Source organism: Helicoverpa armigera, chromosome 4 (assembly GCF_030705265.1).
Source record: "Helicoverpa armigera isolate CAAS_96S chromosome 4, ASM3070526v1, whole genome shotgun sequence".
Classification (NCBI taxonomy): Eukaryota; Metazoa; Arthropoda; class Insecta; order Lepidoptera; family Noctuidae; genus Helicoverpa; species Helicoverpa armigera.
In genome coordinates, this window is record NC_087123.1 from 1,586,051 (window position 1) to 1,613,652 (window position 27,602).

The 27,602-nt window shown below is 34.6% G+C and overlaps 1 protein-coding gene across 1 annotated transcript; it reads left to right on the plus strand.

Moving 5' to 3' along the window:
• The first annotated feature begins 515 nt into the window (after window positions 1-515).
• Window positions 516-27,485, plus strand: LOC110370512 (very long chain fatty acid elongase 7). The gene is made up of 7 exons (XM_064034093.1): window positions 516-673; window positions 22,149-22,217; window positions 22,703-22,890; window positions 23,727-23,804; window positions 24,603-24,692; window positions 25,057-25,266; window positions 25,604-27,485. Exons 2-7 carry the CDS (start codon window positions 22,163-22,165, stop codon window positions 26,039-26,041), a joined length of 1,059 nt encoding a protein of 352 aa, XP_063890163.1. The 5' UTR covers window positions 516-673; window positions 22,149-22,162; the 3' UTR covers window positions 26,042-27,485.
• The last annotated feature ends 117 nt before the right edge of the window (window positions 27,486-27,602 follow it).

The window sequence follows — 27,602 nt, forward strand, 5'->3', positions numbered from 1 at the left end:
TAATGGTAGATGTGTGTTAATCACCAATTTCCAGACTCCCCTGAAGTCGAGTCAAGTAAAAAAAAGAAAATCAACTTTCAAATCATTGTAGGCGAGATAAGCTGTTTATACCTAATCCATCAAAAGCTCAAAAGTTTGATAACAAAGTCTGACTTTTATAGATTATCCAATTAAGATACAGAGATCTTTAAATCTTCACTTTTCATGACAAATTAACTTTAAAAGTTTCATCTGACACTATAAACGTCATGTGTCTCAGCCCTTATTCGGTCTTAGTCAGACCTATTTGTATCAATAAAGTCTAAACGATCACTATATCTTGTTAAGCATCAATAAAAGAACTTCAAATGGACAGTTGATATTTGACAAATGGCCAAACTGTCTGGAGTGTGTACTCAAAATTTTTTAAATTCTCATTGTTCTACTAGTAAAATATATTTAATTAGCTCAGGTAACAATGTAAGTGTAAGTGAAGTAGGACGACACAATATCTTAGGACTGGTAAGTACTTATGTCTGTTACATCGCGTGCTATGCGCTTATTTTATGAGTTGCTTCGGTCGATACGCCGCAGTGCTGAGTTAAACGCCGACGTAAACGGACGGATTGGACTAACGTTCGGTTTAGTTGACGAGAGTTCGTGTCGTCCGCTGTTGCGCTCGGAACAATTTTTGGTGAGTTCTCTTTTTGAAATTTTAAGTTTAGAACTTGCATTTCTTTTTTTTTCATACAAAAAAGTTTGATAAAAAAAGTTCAGATATTTTTTTTTCGTGAAAATTGGACATTAGAGAAATGGGATTAAAAGGCAGTTACTAATTTAATTTTCTTTCGAGATCTAATAGTTTTAGCTTGTTTTATGTTATGTTAACGTTTGGGCTAGCTGGCAATTTTCAGTTTCAGTGATAGTTTTTTATTTATTTTTCCTTTGTTCGTTAGGAGAGCAAAGTGGAAAATGATTACGTTAACAAAGTTTTGTAAGCTCTTTTAAGGGTGTGTAACTTGTTTTGTAATATTCCGGTTAAAAGGGGTTTTCCTTTTCCGAATTAACTTCATACTTGTCGTTAATATTTTCCTGAAAGTTTTCAGTCGTTAGTATGAGAAAAATACATACGTAAAGAAAAGACCAAAAACAATTTTGAACTTTCAAATTATGTATTGGTGATTTTCTTAAACCCGATTTTCCTGAAAAACACATAGTTTGTTTATCATGAAAATCGTGATTTTCATTGACTACAATTTTAAATGAATTCCAATTTAGTATCAAATGCATTTCTAATAGTTTAGCATACGTTCACAATAGCTTATGCATATAAAGTGCAATTGCGGTAAAACTAAAATGTATTCACCTAGTTTCCTTCCTTCCAGTTACTTTTGTTTTCATTAAAATTTATTTTGTAATGTTGTTAAGTCTGTATCGTCGTCTTAGAATTAAAATGTCCTATGTGTAAGAGACGTAACTTTTTACGATAAAGACAATAGAATGTGCTTAGCAACGTCATTATGATAGAAACTCAAAAAAAAATGCTTTTCCGAGATGTTTGAGAGGTCGAACTTAAATTTTAAATGGGTGTCTGTTTCGCGGTTTCAATTACACGTCATGTCACGTTTTGAACTGACATGAAAAATCTGTTGTTATGATCATAATAATTTGTGAAAAAGTTATAAGTCTGCAAATTATTTAAAAACGAGCTTTCGCGTAAGTTTCAGTTTATGAAAATGACACATACATGCATAACTGAAAAGATACTTTGAGAATTGTTATAAAACACTGTAAACAAGGCTGTTCCCTACGGTTTCAACAGTGTCCCTAGGGAACCACTTTGCGCAACGAGCAAAAAGTAGCCTAAGTCCTTTTTCAGGCCTTAGACTATCTGTATAGGTAACTGTCATTTAAATTGGTCCAGTAGTTTTACCGTAAAAGCTCACTAGACAGACATACATAGGTACTTAATTTAGATTTTTTAAATATTGTTGCGGATAGAAAAAAGTAGCACTTTTTTCATTCGAATTTAACTCCAGGAGAATATAACAGCTATAAGCTGCTAAAAAAACGACCGAGGTTCAAAATAATGTGAAAATTACTAAGGACTATAAATAAACATTCTTGAAGCTAATAAAATATTTAAACTCGAAAACGTGAAGGGTAACTTCAAGCTAAGTCTTGTCAAATTATTTACGTCTAGTGCAGTAATCGAAAATCAATACCGATTTCAATATAAACATTAACAATTTGACGAACAAACCAACATACACCATTCATTTTCACCCCACTTTAAATAATTACATTGAAATGGTAAAACGCCTACAGAACGGAACACAAATCAATGTAATGATACAGTCGGAATTCCGTCAATGTGGACTAATATAGGCACCGATTACACCGTGTAAAATTACGATATAAAAATAGATTTATGTAAAAAGTAAACAGTAGTGTAATTTTGGTTAAAAATTAGGACTACAGTTGAAGTCGGTTCATAAAGTTTAACTTAACAAAAGAAGTGAAGTAATAAGTTTAAGGTGATTTAAGGTGATCATTTTTAGGTATTCCTTATATTTACATGCCAGTTTATGTGTAAAAATAGTATCTTAAGCTCATCTTGTGAATAAAAAAAATCTCATGTCTACCTGTGCTATTACTTAGTTAAGCTTTCATCACCAATGCCTAGCGTAGCCTTTACCCAACTATGTGGGGATTGGCTTCCAGTCTAAGTATTTTACACGCAGCGACTGTCTATACGTAATGATGTTGAAATGAAAATCCGGATTTACAAATTTAACATGCCTTCTGAAATACGGAAGAACTCATCAAGAAATCCTCACCCATCCACGGAGAAACCGCGCCAAGCTTTTAATCGATCGATCGGTTGCTAGCCACTGGTTACTTTACCTAAAGAAATCAAAGACAAAAACATTGCGGTACATACCGAGTTACTTGCGGTATTTGACCTATGACCTACAATACCTACCCCTTCCTACCTCCTTGTAATTCTTATACAAAGTAGGTTTATACGGTAATAAGGTTCATTAAGGTACGACTGTAAACTCTTGACGACGAGACGTCTGGTTAGTTAAAACTTCTCTGAAAACATGAATGCTTTGTGTAATTTGAAATGCTTTGTAATGTGGCCTCTGTTTCGTTTTTTTTTTGTAAAGTTCTCGTATTTTGATTGATAAGAAAACAAAAGATTTTGGGCCTAAGGATGTGTTCAAACCAAACTGAGCGTCAGCTGCCGAATGTGAGCGAACGTTACGCAGTTTATTGTACTGCCATACATAATATGATTATTAACTTGTTCGTTCACATGTAAGTACTTTTTCGTTCACGATTATATTATGTAATACTAGTCGTTTTCCCGCGGTTTCACCCGCGTCCCGTGGTAACTACTGCCCGTACCGGGATAAAATATAGCCTATGTTACTAGTGGATAATGTAGCTTTCGAATGGTGAAAGAATTTTTAAAAACGGTCCTGTAGTTTTTGAGCCTATTCATTACAACCAAACAAACAAACAAAGTTTTCCTCTTTATAATATTAGTATAGATAAAACGGCTAGTATGTAATATGCATAGACGCTGAGATTCGACGACATGAGAAATTATAAGAACATGGTGCAGATTAACTTTATTAAGTTTTTTACGAGTCTAAATAAGAATGTTAACATAAAACTCTCACTTCTTCAGTAGAGAGTTTTCAAACAGTATAAAATTATTCTTTTCTTCGAATTTAGCTAAGCGTTTAACTATTAGCAATATCACAGAAAAGTGGTTAACTACTAAATAGCCAATAAAATTGAAGTTAGATTTTAATCGTTTAGCTTTCAATAGGTTTTAAAATAATTGGATTTATGACGGTAATGATAATGCGGTTTTCGAATAATTAAATTGCACCTTTCTCTAGAAATGCTACATTCCATTTTAAAGCAATTAGTTTTCTCGCGTTTTCGCCTATATCCCGTGGGAACTACTGCTTTTAGTGTGTGTATGTTACTGAGGAACAGTGTAACTATACAACAATGAAAGGATTTTCAAATCGGTTCAGCAGTTTCGGAGCCTTTTTAAACAAACAAAGGAATGATTCGTCTTTATTATATTAGTATAGACTTGATCGACTTTTTCACCATACTTTTTCTACCATATTTCCACCATCACTGTTTCCATACGTTCGTAGTCATTTATTTATTTAGAACATATAATTTACATTTTTAAATATTAAATATAAAAATAAAAAACATTTAAAAATATAAAAAATAGGTTGCCACCGATATCGGGCACAGGGTCCAAGGTACCGGTGGTTAGGGTCCCAGAGACAGAAACCTCCTCACAATACGTGCCGTATCAAGGAGTACTGCCTTCTGAATCAGTCCCTTGATCCAGCCGCCCAACGAGAGCCTCCTGAGGTGTTCGTCGAGGCTCTTGGCTATTAAACCATTGGCCGTAACGACAATCGGCACAACAACAGCCGTGTCTACACTCCACATGGCGACAACCTCGTGCGCTAAGTCGAGATACTTTATTTGTTTCTCTTTCTCAGCTTTCACAAGGTTCTCGTCATGCGGAACGGCGACATCGACTATCATCGCGCGGCGCGCTAATCGATCTATCACCACAATATCAGGCTTATTGGCTACAATAGTCCTGTCAGTGATGATAGACCGATCCCAGTACAACGTGATATGGTCCTTTTCGAGAACTGGGTCGGGCGCATACTTGCGCTTATTGTTAACGTTTATTGTTAACAGATTTTTTTTATCTTAGGCAATCTTTGACCTATTATGACATAAGAAGTTCGAGCGAATACTTTAAATTATAAAAATCTATGTTAATAATAATTTATAAAGCAGAAGAGTAAGCGTGTAACGCGCAAACCACAGAAACTAGATTTTTTTTTCAGTGTTAATCAAGTTTTCAAAGAAAGCTGCTTTGTATTCAAGTGCCCAGAGCAGTGTCAAGAAATATTTCAATATTTTCCTCAACACCGAATTGATACTAAACTATTTACTGCGGATTTCAATAACCTATCTATGTCAGTTCTTTTTTTGCGATTAGAAATTGAAATCCACCGTTAGACAATTTTCCAATCCTCACAACTACTTTTCCACTAAAAAATACTACGAAAAACTAATAATTTTATACCCCACAATGTTCCAAACGTTATAAATATGTAATACAAGTCACAAACCCTGGGTCCGCTTCGAGTCAGCCATAAACCGATATAATTTACGATGGCAGCGAGGGAAAACGCTACGTTTTACGCAAAGCGATATTCCGCCCCTGAGACTGGATTTTGGCCTTAAAGTAAACTGGTTGGTTTTTCTGTTATTTTTGCTGTTCGATTTTCTTTAGATATAAATGGGTTTACCTTATTTTTTTATCTGTACGCAAGTGAGTGAGTGTTAAGCAGTATGAGTGAGCTTTTGGTCTCATGTAGATGTATAAACATTAACGCTCCTCTGTCGGTCGGTATATAGGCGTTTAATTTATTATTTCGATTCAAATCATCGTGCATACTTTCATCTTTCATACCCCTTTATTTAAAGTTATTTAAACATTCTAGATAGCCTTTCACAAAATCTATCCATCGTTTATATGATCGTCCTTTTCCATCGTCGCACATGCTCAACATCAGGAAAAGATGTATAGGTCATATATTTTGTTCTGGTTAAGAAGGTAATATAGGCAGTCACTGCACGTAAAACACTGATACTCACCTGCATCCAGTGAGACTGTAAACTGACCCTGACATAGTTGAGAAAAGGCTAGGTGGACGATAATATTAGGACGTTCCTTGGAACGTGGGTGAAAACGAGAGAAACAGCTATTCTCGTATAACAAGACGTAGCCGTATTTCCATATTGCACATGAAATAACAACAATCTGACGCCTATTACAAGTTTGTAACTGTCTCCAGATGTTCGAGATTGGGATTAACTTTAATTAATTCAATTGTATGCGACATAGATATTCATCAGAATCTTGGGAAAACTTATACAATGAATCTGAAACTAATTAGCTTCCTAATAATTTAGAGGTTGTTTTTTTATCGTTATTAGTTTTATGTATATAGATTTCATTGGATTCATGTAACACATTAAACCAATTCAAGAAAATAAATACAAAATTAAAAAGTAATTTAAACCTACTAAAACTTTCAAAATAATAAAATATTTTTTTAATTTATAATTTAAATAATAATTAAATAACATTAAAACTTTTTGGTGCAGTGGAAGGGGTTAAGCCCCTTCGCAGGGCGCTCCTCTTGTGTTCGTCCATGACGATTTTTTTAAAAGGAAAAGGTCCAAACTTACATTTGAATTGGGGATATTACGTAGGTACATGAACTCGAATTATATAAACGATATCAAGTATAGGTACATAATATTTCATTTTAACATGAGTCAGACTAAATGAAACCTTACTGAAACACTGCGATGACACAAATGGACGAAAAGTATTGAATGCGTTGTATGGATTCGCCTGTCTTTTTGTGAGAACATACTTATTGAATTATACTTTTACGGTACATTTTGTATATTGGCTGCCGACTGTATTAAATCAGCCGCAACTGAACTTCTAGCTTGTATGTATTTACATGAAACCGTTTTGGATCAAAACGGCAGCAGCACATGACATGCAGTCGTCCTCAGATATCAACGATTATGCAGTCGCTGCAAGTGCGGTTAGCAGTTGTAGTCGACAGCCAGCTTTCAAAACGCACCTTTGGAATTCGATTATGGTGGAGACAAAAAGAGGATAGCCTTGAATTGATTTTTTTTACATAACAGTGACTTTACGTATGTAAAAGTTAGTGTGTCGGTTAACATTTGGTTAAGTTCAGTTGTGCGTAGTCAGTAGCAACTAGCAATAATATCCTAGAATTTAATGTTTATGTCAAGGTCACAAACCGAGACCTCAATCTGTGTTTACTGCGAGTCTAAGAGGTAATCAAAATGTAAAACATCCAACACTGGATAACCACCACAAAATTCCCCGAAAATATTCAGAATAATTTTATCTTCATGAAACTCCTGAAAATTACCACAATCTTGCCTTTAGTTAAATCTACATTTCAAATAAGTCTGTCTGCATCCACTGTGTTTATTAATCTCGTAAAATGCTGACCTTGACTGAATAATACTGCCATTATGTAAAATGTTGTTGTTAACAAGGTACATGACAGATTTGATTACCTATCTTCCTAATGTGTCGTCAAACCTCTGTTCAAATTGTTATAACACTGTTATTTTTTAATCATTACATTTGGCTATTTAATACTTCTTTATGCTCATATAATGAAGAGGAAGCATTTTTTTAAATTTGTACCTAGGCCTCGGAAATACTGAACTTTAAAACATTACTTTACTGTTGATAAATTGCACTCTTCCCGAGTAACACTATATTTATCGCGGTACGAACAGTAGATCATTAATTAATAAATATCAAAAATAATGCTTCAGTCTCAAATAGACTGATCATTATCTGACCCCATCAGAGGTCAGCTTAGCTTAGCTTGTTTTTTTTACTAAGTGTGACACCCGCTGTTGGGTTACCCGGGTAACTATGTTGAGGAGGTCAGCTAGAGATTATCTCCTTCTGAGACATAGCTGCGTCCAGTTAAACTGTAAGCTGACCCCGACCCAGTTGGGAAAAGTATAGTCAGATGATGATGATATCCGCTGTCTTGACAGATAATTGCAAGCAAAGGCGCTATAAGCCTGTAATTATACTGACACTAGCTTTTGAAGCTGTCTGCAATGCTCTTTGTGTGAAGAGAGAAGGCTACAGGATTTCCTCTGCCTTTACTGTACTTTCTGCTGTAAGTTGGTAGTCCCATGATTTGGATATCTACTATTTGGCATACCTACATATAGATCTATAATCTCTATCAGTTCTTTGCCAACATTCAGTCATTTCCAATTGCAAGTTTTTTTAACCTATTGTTAACTTAGTCTAACTTATCTCTAAGCTAATCCCATCATGAATCCAAAGAAATGCAAATTAATTTATTTTTCTTGAATCTACCAGAGAAAAACGAACAGGTTAACATTTTCTTTAACCGACATCAAAAAAAGAGGAGGCTCTCAATTCGTCGGGATATTTTTTATGCTTTTTTACCACAGACTTCAAAGCCTGCTTTTCAGTGTTTTTGGGAGTCGATTCGATCAAAATATTGTAGTTTTAACAACATACTTATTTCCGCACTTGCATATAAACAAAGACATGTGTCCGTCCCTTCATTTGTTTAAGTAAACAATAGATTTGTGTTATCAGGTCATTTACCTACTTGATTGAATTGATTCAATGCAGATTTGATTATGAAATGTTTATATAATTCTATTGTGGGTTACTAACATTGTTTAGAATTCGTTTCAACGTTGTTTCGATACTAAGAATTTTAATGGCGTTTTTCAGCTGTTGTACTGGATAACTGAAAGGATTTAAAGCCACAAAAAAAGCAATAGCTGACGAAAATCAAAAACAATCAATCAAATAAGACAGGATAAGTCGAAGATGTGTATATATAGAATGATGATAAAGAAGCAAAATAAAAAGTTAGCAAGAAGGTGGAACCATTTACTTAGGTATGCCATAGATCTCGCCCACTGCTGGGCCTTCAGTTCAATTAGGTATTTTTATAACCTAAAATCTTTTTGCTATGCTTTACTATTAAGTATCACTTATTAAAAAAGCTATAGGTGAAAAGATTTTGAAAATTGATCACGTTAACTCTGATTTGCTGAACCTTGGTTGGTACTTAATTATAAAATGCCTATTATATTTTTTGAATATTCGTTTTCTTTATAAATTATGAATTTCAAAACACACCAATTAAAAACTCAACATGCAACTCCGCTTCAAAACTTATATCGTTAAAAGTTTAGCCCTAATGTTGAAATGGAGGCCCAAATTAAAATTACATAATCGAGCCTAAATTAAAGCAAAAATAGGGTCAAACTCGATAAAATATACGACTGAATTAATCAGTACTGTTAAGTAAGTTTCAATTGGTTAATTGTCCAAGCGTTTAGGTACCTAAATTTATTCGCACATATGTACCTACAGAGGGACAGTTCAAACGAAAGTGGAGTACCTTTGTCGAAGAGTATGAAAAATAAAAGGGATACTTTCTACGCTTTTGTTAGCTGGATAATCCCTATACCAATTATTTGTTTTTAAATTGATTTTTCAAATACTCAGCATACTTTTATCGCCATAAATAATTACTACTTGTACTTGCGCTAGAAAAAAATATCGTAAAATATTTAATTTGTAGATTTTCCTTCAAGATAAATAATAATAGATACAAACCAACAAGTAATAAACCAATTATCATAATTAAATCCTCAAGTCTCATGATTGATAGAATTAATTGGCTGGACCATTTAAATAACAATTTTTCAAGAAAGTAAATAATTTTGTGACGTACAAAAATTGCAGAATCACTGCAGCTAGGAAAATGCATTTAATACATTATAATACATTATTGTAATGACTTATTTAGCTGCCGTAGGGTTATTTGGGTTCCTTAGGTTGGCGATAAATAGGCGCGGTGTTTTGAACCTGGTATCATCATGGTCTGTATTATGTTATTCAAATAAATACAGACTGCAACCGGGTGAAAAGTAGCCGTGTGTATGGCTTTTCTCAGGTGTAGGCTTTCTGTGTACAAAAATGTATGTAAATTGGTTTTTGGCAATACTGCACGCTTTAAAGGAAAACTGCTATAGTTTTCGTATTTATCATACATATTAGTAAAGATGGTTTGCTCCTTGTTGCCTGTAGCATTTCCGAATGAAATATAATTTATTTAAAATGGTTTTCAAAATTGTAGGTTAAAATCTCTTTTAAAACGCTAAGTGACAGGAGACTGAACCACAAAGCAGGAAAAAACTACCGAAAGTTCTATGCAAAACTGGAATGCTCACTAATTAAAGCCTCCCACACATCATAGAAACGCGGTTCTTTTTCACTAAAGCGGTGCTTAATAAATTAAAAAAATTCGCACATACTATCAAGCTATCTGAACATAGCCTGAGTTAGGCTATGTTCTGGAATTAAGCAAAACAGTCGTCCGACGGTTGAAATGGTTGGCAAATATATTTTTTAAAGAAAAGCTTGATTCAATATTTTCAGTCTGTCTGATATCGGCTGAATACCTGATCTTTGTAATGTGCATACTTAAATTCCTGTTTTATGAGCCCAAACTAAGTATCGGTCAACTAAAAGTTTTCAGTGTGCTCTTAAGTACTCTTTGAGAGATTGAACCATAAAGTACCGAAAAAAACTTCCAAAAATTCTATGCAAAACTGAAATGCGTCCTAATTAAAGACCTTTTTGCACTAAAGCGGTGCTTAATAAATTTAAAAAATTCGCACATTCTACCAAGCTATCTGAACATAGCCTAACTCTATTGAATTAAACAAGTGGCGCAATGCGGCATCGCTCGGACTTGCAGAATACCGGCTGATATTTTATTTAGACATAATTGCATTGAAGCTTGAACTTAGTGGAGGTTCGTTCGGGGGATTGGCTTTTGTTGGCAGTTAATGCTGTATGGATGGTGTAGGATGAAAAGTTTTTTTCAAATGTAAAACTAGTTCTTGTATGGTGTGCGTTTGTTGAGCTATTTTTTGCTTTAAATATTTCAGATAACGAATCAATGGTAACGACATTAAGAAGGATAAACAGCCTCTTTATTATTAGTGCCTACAATCAAACATGTATTGAAATATTACTTATTACTTATATAGTCTCTATAATAACATCAGTCTTACCCAGGGATATTGGGTTGCTTGGGTAACTGGGTTGCGGAGGCATCCGCTCCTCGTAAGAAACTGATACTCAGCTGCATCCGGTTAGACTGGAAGCCGACCTCAACATAGTTGGGAAAAGGCTAGGCAGATGATGATTCTCTATTACACGTTGTAACATAATGATCAGTAGTAGGTACATTTGAGAGCTACAGCTAGCAGAAAAATAACTCACACAATATAGCTATTAATACCAACATAACAATTATTTATACTCAGTTAATTTTACCCACTCTAAGCTATCGTAGTTTATAAGTGTAATACGTTTATTTATACCTATATTTTACCTGAACAGCTGACGTAGGTATGTAAGCACGCGATGTCGCGATGTCGCCGGAATGGAGAAAATACCTTATTTTACTAACTAATGTTTAAGTTGTATTCGATTTGTAGCACTTTTTCTGGGGTCATTAATTATTTAAGATTATCTAGTTTTAATGTAGATAAAAGGTTTTTTGAACATAGTTTTGTAACGCGAATTGCAGTAGAAGTTTCTTATGTGAAATGATGAACAGGAAAAAACATACAGATTTATTTTTTTCTGATCTCGTATTTATTTATGTTAAAAATGCGATAAATTTTCTTTTCACACATGCCAATGTTTTTTACGTTATATTTTAAACCGTTGAATAAAGCTCCAATATAAACAGAAAGCGCCTACCGATAAATTCAGAGCAAACAACCTTACCTGTCACAATATATTGATAATCCGAATTTATTGTTTGCAGAAATTCAATGTAAAATGAGATATTGTTTTACAATTAAAATGGTGGATTGCGATGTTTTTCAGGAAACACTTGATTTTATCCGATTTGCAGTACATAGCTTTTGCTGAAATTTTTTTCGTATACCGCAACTAGATAAAAGTTTTCCATTATATTTTGGTGTAGGTAACTATAAGCTATACTATACTATTCTAGGTAGTGTCAAGATTCATCAAATCAAGATGAGCTGTTAAGTAGTTTTTGCGTTCGACATAATAAAGAAGCACTTTTAAGTTCATAACATAAGTGTGATACAAAGTATACATTTACAGCATGTTTTGTTGTCAGTTCATTGATCTGAAAACTGTCAAGCTGAAGGTGCGGCGACTTGGCGAGACATCTCGTCGCCTATCTTATGTACCTAGTTTAGTCCTGAACACGAAATGTTACGTTCGATATAAAACTTTGCCGTTGTAGTTCAGTTTAGGTATATTGTAGTAGTTCTGAGTCTGGAAGACGAAAATCCTCTTTAAAAAGTGTAGACTTATTTTTTTACCATTCTAAATTTACGAAAAACATGTCTATTTAAAACGATTGCTTTGTCATATACCATCTTTGTTTATGATTAGGCTCTAAGATTTATAACATCAGTCATCTCACTGGCATCAGACATCTTGGACTTCCATTAGATCAGAAATGGAACAAGCAAGTCCTGTTGCAAGCACTATGAATTTCACTCGGCTAAAACTTGAAAAATAAATCGCGAAAACATTGTTGAAGCCGAGTATTCTAGATTGTATGTAACATAAAGTTCATTTATATCGAAGACAATATCATTAAATCCAGGAGAACTTATCAGAGTAGCTAGAGGACAAGAAACATATTCTACTGTAGTTTTGTTCACTTAAGTTTTACCAAGTTCTTAGAGAACCATTCCCAATAGAATTGCATGGCTCTAGCCATTTTCTCTCTATATTTGCAAAGAGTTTAAGAGAGTACCTATATTGTTATGGTAGAGAAACACGCGAATTTGAAGTAGGTATACATGTTATAAGATCAAATGTTTTGGTAACATTATGGAGATTTTTATATAGGTGTTTTCGTGAAGTTAGAAAATTAAGTAACTCTCAGTACCTCAACCAACTAAGTTCGTACAACATCTATTCACAACGTGACCCATTTTTTAAAATTTTCCTTATTTTCGATGTTTCAAAAAACTTCAGGACCTACTGGGATTTAGATCCTTATTTGTAACTACAAAGACATCATAAAACAATTTTCTCATAAAAACAGCATTCCACAATAAAATAAAATAATTAAAAAACGTACATAAAATCAAATACAAATAGCCATCAAGTTAATTGATAACCGACATGAAATACAACATAATGACGAAGTAATTTGTACCTATTGACTATTCGTGACCAATCGTATCTGTTTGTACTAATGTTAATACTTGTACTAGGGGAGTTCTCGATAATGGGAAGTTTCGATTTAAAATCGATAAAGGGTAAAACCACTTTTCATCCCTCTTTTCTTAGCCAAAGAGTCACACAATGCTGAAAGTAGAACTGAAAAAATATAACAAAGAGGAGACAGTTGTTTGTTAGTCAATTTGCACCTTAAAGGCTATGAAACCACTGAACCGATTAGAAAAAATATTTAACTGCTGAAAAGCTACACTCTTCTCAAGTAACAACTAGGCTACATTTTATCCCGGTACGGGCAGAAGTTCCTACAGGACGTGGGTGAAACCGCGAGAAAATGGCTAGTACTGAAAATAAAACAGGCTTAAAAGAACACTGTTGTGCTTAATATTAAAATACATCTCTGCAATGAATGATGTTCATTTAACTTAAAACCGCAATTGGTAAACGGGATAATTAAAGCTTGTGGCTTTCTTCAATCAAGAGAGGCTTTCTGGTCAATATTGGTACTGATTATAGTTGATGATATCGAGAAAGTCTGATTGTATTCCAATCAACCACTAAAGAATTGAAGCAAGGGTCGATAGATGGTATTTCCCATGTAGGGTGTTTGACATTAGACGATGTAGGGGTAGCGACACGATTTAGCTTTAAATGATTTTACAAAAGATAATACTAAATGAAGATAAAGTATAACGCACTTGTATGCAAAAATAATTGATCGACTACTTAGCTAGCTACAAAATTAGTTTAGAATAGTTCTAGTAAGTTAGCTCCTTGAATAACCTTTATTTATTTATTTAACCACTTATGTACACAGTAAATACATGACAGCAGAAGCAATAACATAAAATAATACACAGGTACTGCTTATTTCTGATTAAATCTCTTCCAGCAGACCCGTAGCACGAGAGTTAGAATACAGACAATTTTCTTGGCAGTCCTATCATAATGCATAACATAGACTCTTATCAATGTTCAAAACCAAACAAACCCTCATGCAATTACTTAATAAAAAAAAAACTACAAATTACATAATATGCTTTCCAACAAGCATTATTACCAAAGCAAACAGTATGACGTTTACAATTATTTATAGCCAGTTAATGGTTTAGCCATGGAATCGATAGCCATGTGGCTATTTTTAAGCCATAAAGACAATGGTGGTCAGGGTGTTTCGCGTAGGTCGTGGGGGTTAAGTGCTATGAATTATAGGGTGGTTCCAACTTTGAACTTCGGTTTGATACTTGAAATTGAACCCTATTGTCTTTTAAACAGAGTTGAAAATGTAAAGCAGACAGGAAGGGTTGTAGAAGGAAGAAGACCTAGACTGGTCATTATTTTCTATTTACAGTGATTCTTTAGACTGTTATATTTTTGTTACGAATCATCAATAGAAATCTGTTTTTCTACAATTCAGTTGAAGCGATTACGATTTTAATAGATATTTTATTCAATGCTTTAATTTAGCGAATCGAATTCAAATAAGCTATAAGTCAAAGTTAATTTTAATAAATCTATTAACAGGAAAAGTTGAAAAATAACAAAGTTTCTTCTATATAATTTAGTGTATTCTACTTAAGGCTTAGATTTTATATTATAAGGCTTCCAATTTTATATTAATCATAATAAGAAAGACATCAAAGAAAGTCTTTCTGTCTGCGTGTGTTAAATCGGTTATCAGGAAAACTTGAGACTCACACAGTTTCTTCTATATAATTTAATATATTCTACCTAAGGCTTAAATTTCTATTACAAGGTTTCTTATATTAATCATAATATAAAAAGACGATCAAAGTAAGTCTTTCTGTGAATCTTGATTTTCGCATCAAACGGTGCTCGTTACCTTTCATGTCACTTCAACGTCAACATGCAATCATTTTGTTGGCTGGTAGTTCTTGATCGAAGATTTGTGTGGTAAGTATGTTAGGTTGTATTTATTGATGTTATTCTGATAGAAAGGAAAATGAAAGATAAACTCAGTAATTTTATAAGGATACGAATGTGAAAGAAAATCGTTTTTTTTTAGTTAATTAAATATAATAGCATCTAAGTTTCACAAACTTTTGAGATCGTGGTTTGGGACTCTAAGCAGATATTTTTAAGACTCCATAGTTAAAGAATAAGCCAGTGTCAATAGCGCTTATTTTATGACGTTGCTTCTTTGCTTTATATATGCATTTCAAAGAAGAGTAGGTAAGATAAAATGGGTAATGGCTATGATAAATCAAATACCATTGAAACAGCACAAAATACATGCATAGAACTTAATGTAGCTCAAAAAACATTCAGAATTCATACTGCCTCAAAACAAAAGAATACTAAACCAAAGCAACGCTACTCCACTTATATTGAACTCCACTCAGACCAAAGCAATTTGAAAAACAAATGACAGTCAACCCCCAAACAAAAGGTGCCAAGCCTTTCAGCCATTCCTCTCAAGTACTAAAAAGAAGAATATAATCCAAGTGTCTGGATTACTTAAATCCAGACATCTGGTTGTGCATACTTTATATATTTTATTTCTTGAACATGGCGGTGTGCCAAGTTCGCGAAGAAATGGCCAGTCTTATATTTACTTTGCAGGTTGGTTTTCTCATTTTAGTTGGTGCTTTCGACTTAATTCTGTGTAATATATTTTGCAGATTAGTACGTTTGTTGGTAAAGTAATGGTTTCTTTGGCAATGCGTTTTAGTATTTAAAAGGGTATGAGAATTGTCGTAGTGCAGTTTTTTATGTTACTATCAAGCAATTTGCATCGTTTGGTATTTCATAAATTCCTGATTGTTTTCCTAATTTTAAGAAAGGTATCTGCAAGCAAAAGCTTAAATATAAACCTGAATATTGAATTTGAATAATTCTTGTGTACCTACTTATGCTGTACCCCAAATCGCAATTTCGTGTTTTGTGCTGTAATTAGATTTTGTACCTTTAAAATGTGCCTATATTGTGCAGTGGTTCTGTCTACATAGTGAAAAAATACAAACCTCTGAATTGAGATCCTCTTTTTTGGGCAGTCGTCGTAAATAAATAAAAATCTATTAGCATGTGATAGTTTTAACACTTCGCTACGCACTAAAAGCTAGATAAACAAACATCGCTACACTTTACAAATACACATCTCAGTTGATGGCTTTAACCCTTTCTCTAAGCACAGTTCTCGTGTATCATTCAAACGTAATTCAGACTGTACACAATGACATTCGCTATTTTATACTGAAGTTCTATAGCAACTTGATTCGTCACCTGTCTTGAGGAACCTTGTGGCGGATCTCACACCGCCATACGTCTAAGTGCTTTTTGTATGAAAATGATTAGGCATATAGAGGAATACCTACATGAAACCCTATAATACATAGACCAGGGACTCGTCATAATAAACAACCATCACATGAGGTCAATTCTCAAATAGCGTAAATCTGAATTTCAAAAAATAAGTACATACGTCAGATAAGACATAACATGTCCATCCAATATTTAATGCTTTTTTTTTGCAATTTAGAAATTAGCTTCACATGAATATGGCCCATGTTGGTGAAATTTTCTTATTTTTCCACTGATTGACAATTGTTGTTATTAGATAGTGTGTGTAGATTGTTTTTCAAAAACTATTAATGAAAAACTTTCGTAGTGCATACTGACAGCGCGTTGACGTGGATGAAACTGATGCGTTATTGTGAGATCCGCCTATCACAGGTGTAGAATACCTGAATACACGAACTAACGAGAACATTGACACAGATATAAATGTAGGACGATAAGAGAGACCTAAGGGAATTGACCTACAATAGTTCCCATCAACACTTCAGAATTACTTTATACAACAATAGAATACGCACTAAACAAATAACGACTTTATCTCTTTGAGAGAAAGTTCAAAATGCATTGGTGACGTTTATTTATGCATCAAAGGAAATTGATGTCACGGAAGCACCGTGTCTTGATGTGTCAGCGATCATGAACGACTTATAGCATCTGTGTGGAACTGTGTCAGTAGTTGGAAAACGTATTCTGTGAAATTGCAAATGGGTTCAAAATGGATGGTTTTGGATTTAGTTTTTGTGTGTAGTCTTGACAATGATTGACTGACTTGAGTGAGCACCGTGAACACCTACAGTGGCCTAGGTATCAGATTTTCAGAACTGAGATTCTTGGAAAAAGAAACCTACGCATGGTTTTGGTGGGCGGTCGTTATTTTGTCTACATAATTTTTACCTCTTTATACCCTGAAATAAAATGAGGAAAAACTAAGTTTCTCAATTATTTATTCTGAGTAAGAACTTTATATTCTTTTGGAGAATGTATATTTATTTATTTATTCACAAAATACAGCATTACGCTTACAATCACGTTTTTGTTAAACTAATCACTTCGGAAGATGGCTAATTGCCCACTTAATTTGTCTTGTGTTCTATAATGAAAGATTTTATTCAACGGTCTTCGTGACTTTGTAGATTTATTGAATAGGTTGACGGGTTGAGTATATTTCGTTTCTTTGTTTCTTCTCATAAAAGTATTGAGTGGAGAAAGCTTTCATGATTAATGTGTCACCACATAATATGGAGCAGTCGTGAAATAAATTCTTTAGTTTGTTTGTCTAGTATTTTTGGTATTGCTTTGTTAAGTCTTTGAAATATTGGTTTAGTTTTTCTGTGGCTATACAATATTGTCGTGACCGTTATAGTTCATACAAAAATTCTCGGTACAGCTAAGTGCCAGTACTCAAATGGAGCTGTCACTCTGACCTTCTCAGTATATTTACCCAAGCAACCCGATAACTTTTGCTAAAACTGATTGCCAGATTTTCTGGCTTCTGACTACCCATCTGCAAAAGATGTCCAAATGACAGCCGGGAATTTAACATACTTTCCGAAATACGAAGGAAATCATCATGACATGATGTTCACCCACCTATTAAACGGCCACACCACGTAGACCTTATGATGGTATACTCATGTGACGACTGTGGCCAAGAGCTCCTTTACATACCAACATACATACACCAAATAAAATGATGGTATATCTAGACACCTAAATTTTTGACGCATTATGACAAAAAACAAAATACAATCTAGAAAAATCCATTACTCTATTCGATCAAGGATAGCTAAAGGTAATTTAGGTCAAACGGTATGATGTAACTAGGCTGGCTAGGATGGCTAGACTGAAGCCTTTCAAGTCTAGCTCAGGTGACCTAACACGACTGTACGTGTGAATGACATCGTATATTAGCTTAAACTTTAATATGGCGTGTATTTGGAAGGCCTCGTTGATATATAAAATGGATCTGTGAGGTATAAATTGAATTTAGTTTAGTCTTGAGAGTGATAAAATGAATGTTAGAAATCTTTTCTTGTCATTTTTTCTTGGTAGCAGATTTTATGAAAGGAGAAATTTTCCCAAATATTATGAGTTCTAAATTCCGATAGTAAATGACTACTCCACAACTCCACCAAAGGCACAAGCGTTGTTTTTAGTAGTCAATCTAAGTATTATATATTTTTTAAAACAACTTCAGATTAGAAGATTATTTTGGGAAAAAATAATACGTTTTTCGATTACATTTCTCGTTATTAACTAGAAGTTCGAAGTCTAATTAGTTACTTGATAATCTAATACAAAGTTGTAGGTAGGTCAAATGGCAGTCATTCCATGTAAAATTTTAATATTCAGCCGCATCTAATTAGGCTGGAAACCGACCTTGGTCTAGTTAGACATAGTCTAGGCGGAAGTTTTAATGCCTATTTATATTATTACAAAGTAACAGAGTCATAAGTTCATAATGAGTAAATAAATAATAATATTAATTTCAGTACTTGCATCAGGATGGAGTTCGGTGTGGACAAATGTGCAGTCATGCATGTAAAGCGAGGGGGAATTGTGGAATCTGAGGGAGTACAACTCTCAGATTCCATAAATCTGAGATCACTCTCCGCAAACGATACATATAAATACTTGGGTATGGCGGAGGGGTTAGGCATCAATGTGGCTGTCATGAAACAGTCATTGCGGGAGCGTTTCTTTGGCCGCCTGAATAAGGTCCTAAAAAGTTCCTTATCAGGCGGCAACAAGGTTCGCGCCTATAATGGTTGGGTCATGCCAGTCCTGATGTACTCCTTCGGCATACTCAAATGGACTCAAACTGAATTGGATGCCTTGGATAGGAGAGTCCGCACACTGCTGACCGCAGAACGAATGCATCACCCACGATCGTCGGTGATGAGACTGTACATCCCACGGAAATGTGGAGGCCGAGGCTTTTTAAATGCAAAGACGCTCCACAACCGTGAGGTGTGCAGTCTCAGAGAATATCTTCTCAAAAGCGACGTGGGTATGCATCGTGATATGGTAGCAGTGGACAAAGGACTCACCCCGCTATCGTTGGCAAATGAGAACTGGCGCAGACCTGTGGTACTAACTACCCATGATCGCAAGGAAGTATGGCAGAGCAAACAGCTACACGGACGCTTCTTCGGGGCTCTTCATGGCCCCGATGTAGACTCCAATGCGTCCGTATCTTGGCTACGCTTCGGTGACTTGTTTGGAGAAACCGAAGGGTTTGTATGTGCAATTATGGACGAAGTTATCCTTACGAATAACTACCGGAGATATATCGTGAAAGACGGGACGGTTGACATATGTCGGGCATGTCACCATCCGGGTGAGACTATCAGACATATTATATCTGGTTGTTCTCGTTTGGCTAATGGTGAATATTTGCACAGACATAACCAAGTGGCCAAGATTATCCACCAGCAGCTTGCTCTGCAATACAACCTTGTAGACCTTGAGGACCCAGTTCTCGAAAAGGACCATATCACGTTGTACTGGGATCGATCTATCATCACTGACAGGACTATTGTAGCCAATAAGCCTGATATTGTGGTGATAGATCGATTAGCGCGCCGCGCGATGATAGTCGATGTCGCCGTTCCGCATGACGAGAACCTTGTGAAAGCTGAGAAAGAAATAAAGTATCTCGACTTAGCGCACGAGGTTGTCGCCATGTGGAGTGTCGACACGGCTGTTGTTGTGCCGATTGTCGTTACGGCCAATGGTTTAATAGCCAAGAGCCTCGACGAACACCTCAGGAGGCTCTCGTTGGGCGGCTGGATCAAGGGACTGATTCAGAAGGCAGTACTCCTTGATACGGCACGTATTGTGAGGAGGTTTCTGTCTCTGGGACCCTAACCACCGGTACCTTGGACCCTGTGCCCGATATCGGTGGCAACCTATTTTTTATATTTTTAAATGTTTTTTATTTTTATATTTAATATTTAAAAATATAAATTATATGTTAGAAAATAAATAAATGAAAAATAAAATATTAATTAAGTGTTACATTGTCCTATTATTGAAAGGTTTATAAAATCAGAAATTTTGGTAAGTCTGGAGTCTCGAAGTTGGTTGTGGTAGGGTAGACCGCACATCAGTGGTAACTGTCATGCACCTTAACTCAATAGTAATAAGTACGATTTTCGTATAAAACTGTTACCACTGACCTGAAGTTGACTGTACATCCCCATGCCTGGGAGGACACGTAAAGCCAGCGTCCCCTGAATGCTGCTCAGTAGCAGTCGTTGTTAGGAACGATTGGTACGGATTTGTACAAATCTCTGGGGCTTATTAATTCTTAACCTGCAGGTCACTCGACGACAATATTGCTATTAATTTAATGTTTTTATGAAATCTTACCAATTATTTTCTATACTAGCTTCCGCCCGCGGCTTCACCCAGAGTTCGGTTATATTGCGTTTCCTAAAGAACTCGTGAAAAGTCTGAGATAAAAAGCATCCTATGTTCTTTATCAAGGTCAACTCTATCTTCGTACCAAATTTTATCAAAATCAGTTCAGTGATTTGGACTTGAAAGGGTAACAGACAGACAGACTTACTTTCGCATTTATAATATTAGTAGGGATTTACATAACAACACATAGTAACAGTAGAAAAGATTCACATTAGGATAGAAATTCCTGAGATTTTTCTCGCAATCTCACATAAACTAAAAATTGAATGCGACATAATCTTCCAGAGTTATCCGTGGGGAAATAACTTCACACAAACTCGAAACGCGTTTTCGCGAACGGAATATAAAATAAAATCACAAACCTTCGGGAATTGTTACGTCTAGATGTTTTAGAAAATCGTTTTTTGTCTATTTGCTGACTTATGATGGTACCTCTCAGAAGCAGATGTTCAGGAGATCTTTCGTAAAACAAATTACGGTACTTAGTTATATCCAACAGTACAATATACCTAAGCAGTAATAAAGAGATTATTCAAATAGGTATTTTCTATTTTTTATGAACGTAGTTAGGTTTTGTTTTCGTAAATACCCATATTATCAGTAAACGATCTTAGTTTAACCGGTTGCGGGAATTAGTTCTCTCAGAACGTCGATGGGACAGGGGGAATAGCCGGGACTTACATGCTAATGTGCATTATACACTCAAGCAAAACCATAAACCTCCCGATTGCGCGGTCGGGTAAAAATATGACTAACCTACAGCCTACAGCCTAAACTTACAACCTTTACCTATAGATTTCTGCTAACCCAAGTTTTGGGCTGCGAATTAAGTAAAAATCAATAGTTTTGTCGGCTGAATATCATGCGAAGGTCACACTAACTGATTTAGGGAAGTACGGTGGAGCGTTTAGTACAGACAGACTGGTTTATTTCAATTATTTTTGTGTTTTGTAAGCGAGAAAAGTGTAATTTTGTTTATCATGCTTGTTGTGACAAAATAAGCGAAAATCTACGGTGAAAATATTTTTTTTAATCGTAACTGCGTAATCTGCGTAATTATTTTACTACATACCACTTAGTATAAAATATGTATCTGTAACTTATTCTAACTTAAAGTGCTTAAGACGCTTTAGAAATGTATTTTACCTTATTTAGAATTCTCCATTGCGGCATAAATTATGTGGCTTCAAATATTTTTACCCTAATAATATAATTTCCTTTTGAACATTTTTCATCCAAAAATGTGAACTAAACAGCGAAAATATAAAAAGAGGTCGCATGGTCGCAAAAGAGGACATAAAACCTTTTTCACAAATTAAATTACTCTGACATGTGACACTTAAAAAAAATACTGGCACAAAAACAAAACAAAATCAGACATAAACGTCAAAAATGGCTGTCGCGAGAGAAATTTTCACATGGATATTATTTTTAACAGCTTATTTGTATTATTTTATTGTAGAAATCGGCGCCAAAATGAGCTACCTGGAGAAAGTCGACCGATACCTGGACTCCCTCAAAGTTGGGAAGAGTAAGTAGACATTTTTAGTACTTTGTTGAATTTGCGCGTGTAAAATGTATGGAGCAGGATGATTGATCAAAAATATTGTGGTATTCAAGAATTTTTCGTAGAAGTTATTCAAAAGGGCAACACGATACCGCTGACTTAAAATAACTAATGTTCCAATCTATGTTGCAGAGCAACTTATGGAGTTTCAATAGGAAGATGAATATAAACTGATACGACTGTCTTTCCATAGGATTAGATTAACTACAAAACATAAAATCAATTCCCCATGTTGTTTTACTCATGTTTTACAAAAAAAAATCCTAGCCCAAAAAATAAACAAGCCCTGCAGTTACGCTATCTGTTAAATGCTATAAATAATGCTCATCATTGCATAGAATGCCTCTTCTTTTAAATTATAAACCTTTCTGCTCGATTGCGGGAAGTAGGGCTACTTCCCGCAATCGAGCAGAAAAAGAAGTAATGACATAATTCCTTTCATATTCCAGGCGCCCTGGTAGATTCCTGGTTCATGATGTCCAGTCCAATGCCCATACTGTCTGTGGTGGTAGCCTACCTGATTCTCATCCGTATCGGGCCCAGGATCATGAAGAATCGGCAGCCACTACAGATGAACAGGCTCATCGCTTACTATAACGCTTCTCAAGTATTCCTGGCTACTATGATTTGTTTTAAGGTAAGGGTTCTACTCGTCAACTGCGTCTTTTCCCAACTATGTTAAGGTCGGCTTTCAGTCTGACTGGATACAGCTGAGTACCAGTGTTTTGCAAGGAGCGACTGTCTATCTGACCTCTTCAACCCAATTACCCGGGAAACGTAGGCAAAGTAAGGGGATTTCAATTGTTCTCTTAGGCCCGGTTGTTCGTACGTTACGGTCAAGTTAAAGTTAAAATTTAAGTTGAAGTGTTTTCACGCCAGTGGGAGCAATGACTGGTCCGATTTGAAAAAATATTAAATTGTTGTACAGTTTTTTTAATATCCTATGCTGTCCCACTGCTCGGGAAAGTTATATAGATACTATTATTCTTTCACTGTCATCTATATTTCCATAGAAATAGTTAAAGCATTATTTACGGTTTTGTCCTTGAACTATAGTATTGCATTTCAAGCGGTTTGTAATACAAATTAATAATTAATTAAACGATTTCTAAGTACTGGGTACGTCGAACTTTTTACTATTGTTATGTTTCCGTGTTCGTAGTAGAATTATGTGTATAATTTGTAGTATTGTGATTAATTTATTACAATATTATAGTATTTCAATGTAATAGGTTACGTTTTGTCATGGTTAAAATATGCAACGTTTATATTTTTTCCTTGTATTTCTAATGAACCATAATTAAAACGCAATAATAATATTTTTTTATTGACTGATATAAATGGTTAATGTTGATTAACTTTAGTAAAACACTGGTATTATTATTTACCTATATCATAAAAAAGTTATATTTCTTAGCTAAATTTTTATTATTAGATTGCACTTTTAATAACAAGATACTTTTGTAATTTCAGGTTTTCAAGTTGAATCTCTTCAGAGATGGAATTATTTACGCAGGGTGTCGCTATCCGTCCAACACGCAAAACGCAAACGTAAGCATTCATTAACTGAGTTTCAATAATCTATCTAGGTATCTATTAATATGATTTGCTAAGAATTTGAACATTAGTCCCGTAGAAGTAAATTTATTAAGTGTCAAATTGCTATCTCTAGTAATTAAATCGAAAGATAGAAATTAAAAGAAAGACCAGTTATTGTTTTTTTTTTTTATTCAAGCACTTGTAACATCATTTTGGAAGCAGTGGTAATCTAAATACCTATAATTGAAGACCATATTTTCATAATTCATCATTCAAAGTGACCCAATCACATCAGTAGAAAATTGCATTTAAAATTAAAATATAAATCGTTCCAAATTTGATATCTAAAGAGTTAAGTTGGCAGCAATGATCCCGGACATTAAACTATTTATTTTCTTTTCGCTCATGACGTGAACGTATGACGGTATGACTATGGGCCTTATGAATAGTTTCATTTGGCCTTGTTAAATATTGTTTCTTCTTTTAGTTAAAGGTTTTGCTAAGAACGGCTGCCTTTATTTTGATTGCTAGCCGGGGTCGTTAACACTTAAGTACTTTATCTCTGCTTTATACATGATTTGTAAATTATGAAAATGAAAAATAATTCCTGTGGCTTAACCACTGAATAGATTTTGTATTTTTTTTTATATTGTTAGAATTCGTTATAGAATACCTTAAAGTATATTTGATATGATTTAATGTGATTAGGTTTGACACACACGATATATTATCATATCTTCAATATTGATGAAGCAATTGATTTTATGAATTTACAGCATCTTGATTGATATAATTATTTGTATTTTTCAGCTGCTAGATTTGGGTTGGTGGTATTTCTTTGCAAAATTCACTGAACTTCTTGACACCGTATTCTTCGTTCTGCGAAAGAAAGATAAACAGGTTAGTACACAAGACTTCAGAATTCCATCTTGTAAACACAAATTAATTCTACGAAGTTTGAGATGCGCTGGTTATTTTGAAATCTCCTTTAGATCGCATACCTATCAAGATTCATAATTGTACCTACTGGTAAATTAAACTTTTGAATTTGTAGAGGTATATTTTTTGTAAGAAATAATTAAATCTCCACCTTCCCGCATAGACAGAAGAGTGTAAGACTCCTACTAAAACCCAACTAAATTCCTTCTGCAGTCCTATGTGTCACAAATTCGTTATAGCACTTTCCAACAATTGGACAGCCCTGAACCGTAATAATCGAACATTTCTTTTACATTTTTACTCTGACCCCACCTTCTCATTCCAGGTAACCTTCCTCCATGTCTACCATCACGTGATAATGGCTCTCTACTCCTGGAGCTACCTGAAGTTTGCAGCTGGCGGTGAGGGGGCAGTTCTAGCGCTTCTCAATTCAGTGGTCCATGTGGTCATGTACTCGTACTATCTGCTGTCAGGGCTGGGGCCCAGGTTCCAGAAGTATTTGTGGTGGAAGAAGTATGTTACTAAGCTGCAACTGGTAAGTTGGATATTTTTGAGTTACATTAAATAGTGTTGGCGTCGACCAAAGCCCCAAAAACTATAAATACACAGATAAAATTGTTTCTTTCATCCTTAGAAGTTGTTTTGCAAATATTTTGGAATTAGTCCTAAACGTAGGTCCTAGGCATTTTCTTCGTGGTACTTGGGTAAAAAATGAGCTTTAAGTAGTAATAAAAAACTCTCAGCATATGAGTCCACATTAATATGGTTCCAAAAACTTCTTTAGGACAAAATACAAGATCAGACAGCCGTCATAATCTCTACGAAAAAATATTATTTTACATCAGTTAACCCATTTACATGCTTCGTTTCAGATCCAGTTCATCCTGATGCTCACGTACTGCGCATGGACTCACTTCTCCCCTCGCTGCCAGTACGCCTCCGGCTTCACCTACTTTATCTGCTCCAACATCACCATCTTCCTCCTCCTGTTCGTCAACTTCTACACCAAGAGCTACAGGAAAAGAAACCTCGAGAAGAAAAACATTGAAAAGGAAATCAAAGAAGAATACGACAAAGCTCACAATGGAGTCAAAACTAATGGAGTCTGCAAAAATGGAGTCAATAAAAAAGAAAATGGAGTACATGGGAATGATTGTACTGCAGTTCCTACTATAGAAGAAATGATTCCATGTGATATCAACGCCTGCGGAGATTACGTTAGAGATGGCAATTTACTACTGTCGAGGCGGACAGCAAAATCAACACACAACGGCGCCGAGTATGACTTCGATAGTATAATAAAGAAATGATTCGTCATGGTCAAAGACTACAGCTAGCGGTTCTATTGAGACTGATGTATGTGATGACATTGGTATTGTTAAAGCCTAAGATTTTTGTGGAGTTTGGAACTTAGATAAGTACGCTTAAGTATTCGCTTCACTAGGACTCTCTCAAATTGAAGAAAGGACCATGTTTGGTGCTATCATTTGTTGGAGCCGTTAATTTTCAAGTGGGGTCTAAAATTACAGCATATCGTAGTTCGTATTGCAAAATTAATGAATTTAAATTATCGTAACAGTGAGAAGACGCTTTAAATTTACAATAAATTGCCAACCGCACAATTGTTAATGTAGATTTTAAGGTTAAGCATTTGCTGTAAATATAATACGTGAAGTATAATCGTGCACTTATTCGATGCAGGCAGATTTTAGAATTGAGACCTTTCATACATGGAGATACAAGGATAAATTCTGATGATGAATGGATTATTTGTAAAATAATGGAAATTTTAACAGTACTTATTAAGGACACCGCTCTAAGCAATGCAAGTTATTGTGTGCACAGCACTTCAAAATCAGCGATTTCTTGCCAAACGTTAAATACTTAAGTATCCTACATTCTCTAAGTTGAATTGCAGTATGCCGTCCACTTGGATAATAAGTTTCCAGTGAGTACTTACATTTTGATGTTACTTCAAATGAATCATCTTTTTTGTTCGTAGCGTCTTTTAATGCTAGTTTTTGTTTGCGTTTTCTAACTATTGTTTTATTAATTTGTAGCTTGTTGTCATTTTTTCCATCTTTAGAAGCAATTTGACTTAAAGTGGGTACATTAACTTTTAAGTGATTAATTAATATTTAAATTTTAGCTTCTACAAATTGTTATTTTTTGATGTCTTGCTCTCCGTTTAGAGTAAATGGTCTTAATATTTTTTTCGAATCATTACTTCAGGCTGGCTATTTGGCTAAATTGTTTTACTTGTACCATTGAGCAGAATATTCAATTAACCAGATTTTTGGAAATGTTATTCAATTGCATTACTACACAGCTCTGCATATCTCTTTTTACTTTGATGTTCAATGGTACAGTTTTTAATGCAGAATTAACGCCTAGAAGCAGATATGATTCAAAACACAAAGACAATACTGCATTCTGAATTTGCTAATTTTAGTTATTTCTCAATGGTACAAAAGCAAGCTCACTTAATTTACTACTAAAACGTTAGAATTGAAACTATAGCATAATGTATGAAAAGCCTCATAAAATTATCAATTTAAGTATAATAAGTTTTAAGAAAAGAGTGCCAGAATATGTCTCATATTCGAGGAACCCGTAATTTTGTTAAGTACCTACGATTAGTTAATTTAATAATTAATTTTTCAATTAGCATAGTTTTGATTTTGTACTTTTAATGCAATTAACAATAGTACAAAATAATGTTAATTTTAAGAAACTAATAAAGTTTAAATAATATTTCGGTTGTTTTAATTAGTTGCCCGATTTTATTCCACGTTACGGCCGGTTCACACATGTCTCCGTTTTACTGTTCCGTTTTATCGTGTACGTTTTTTTTTTCGTCGATGGCGTTTT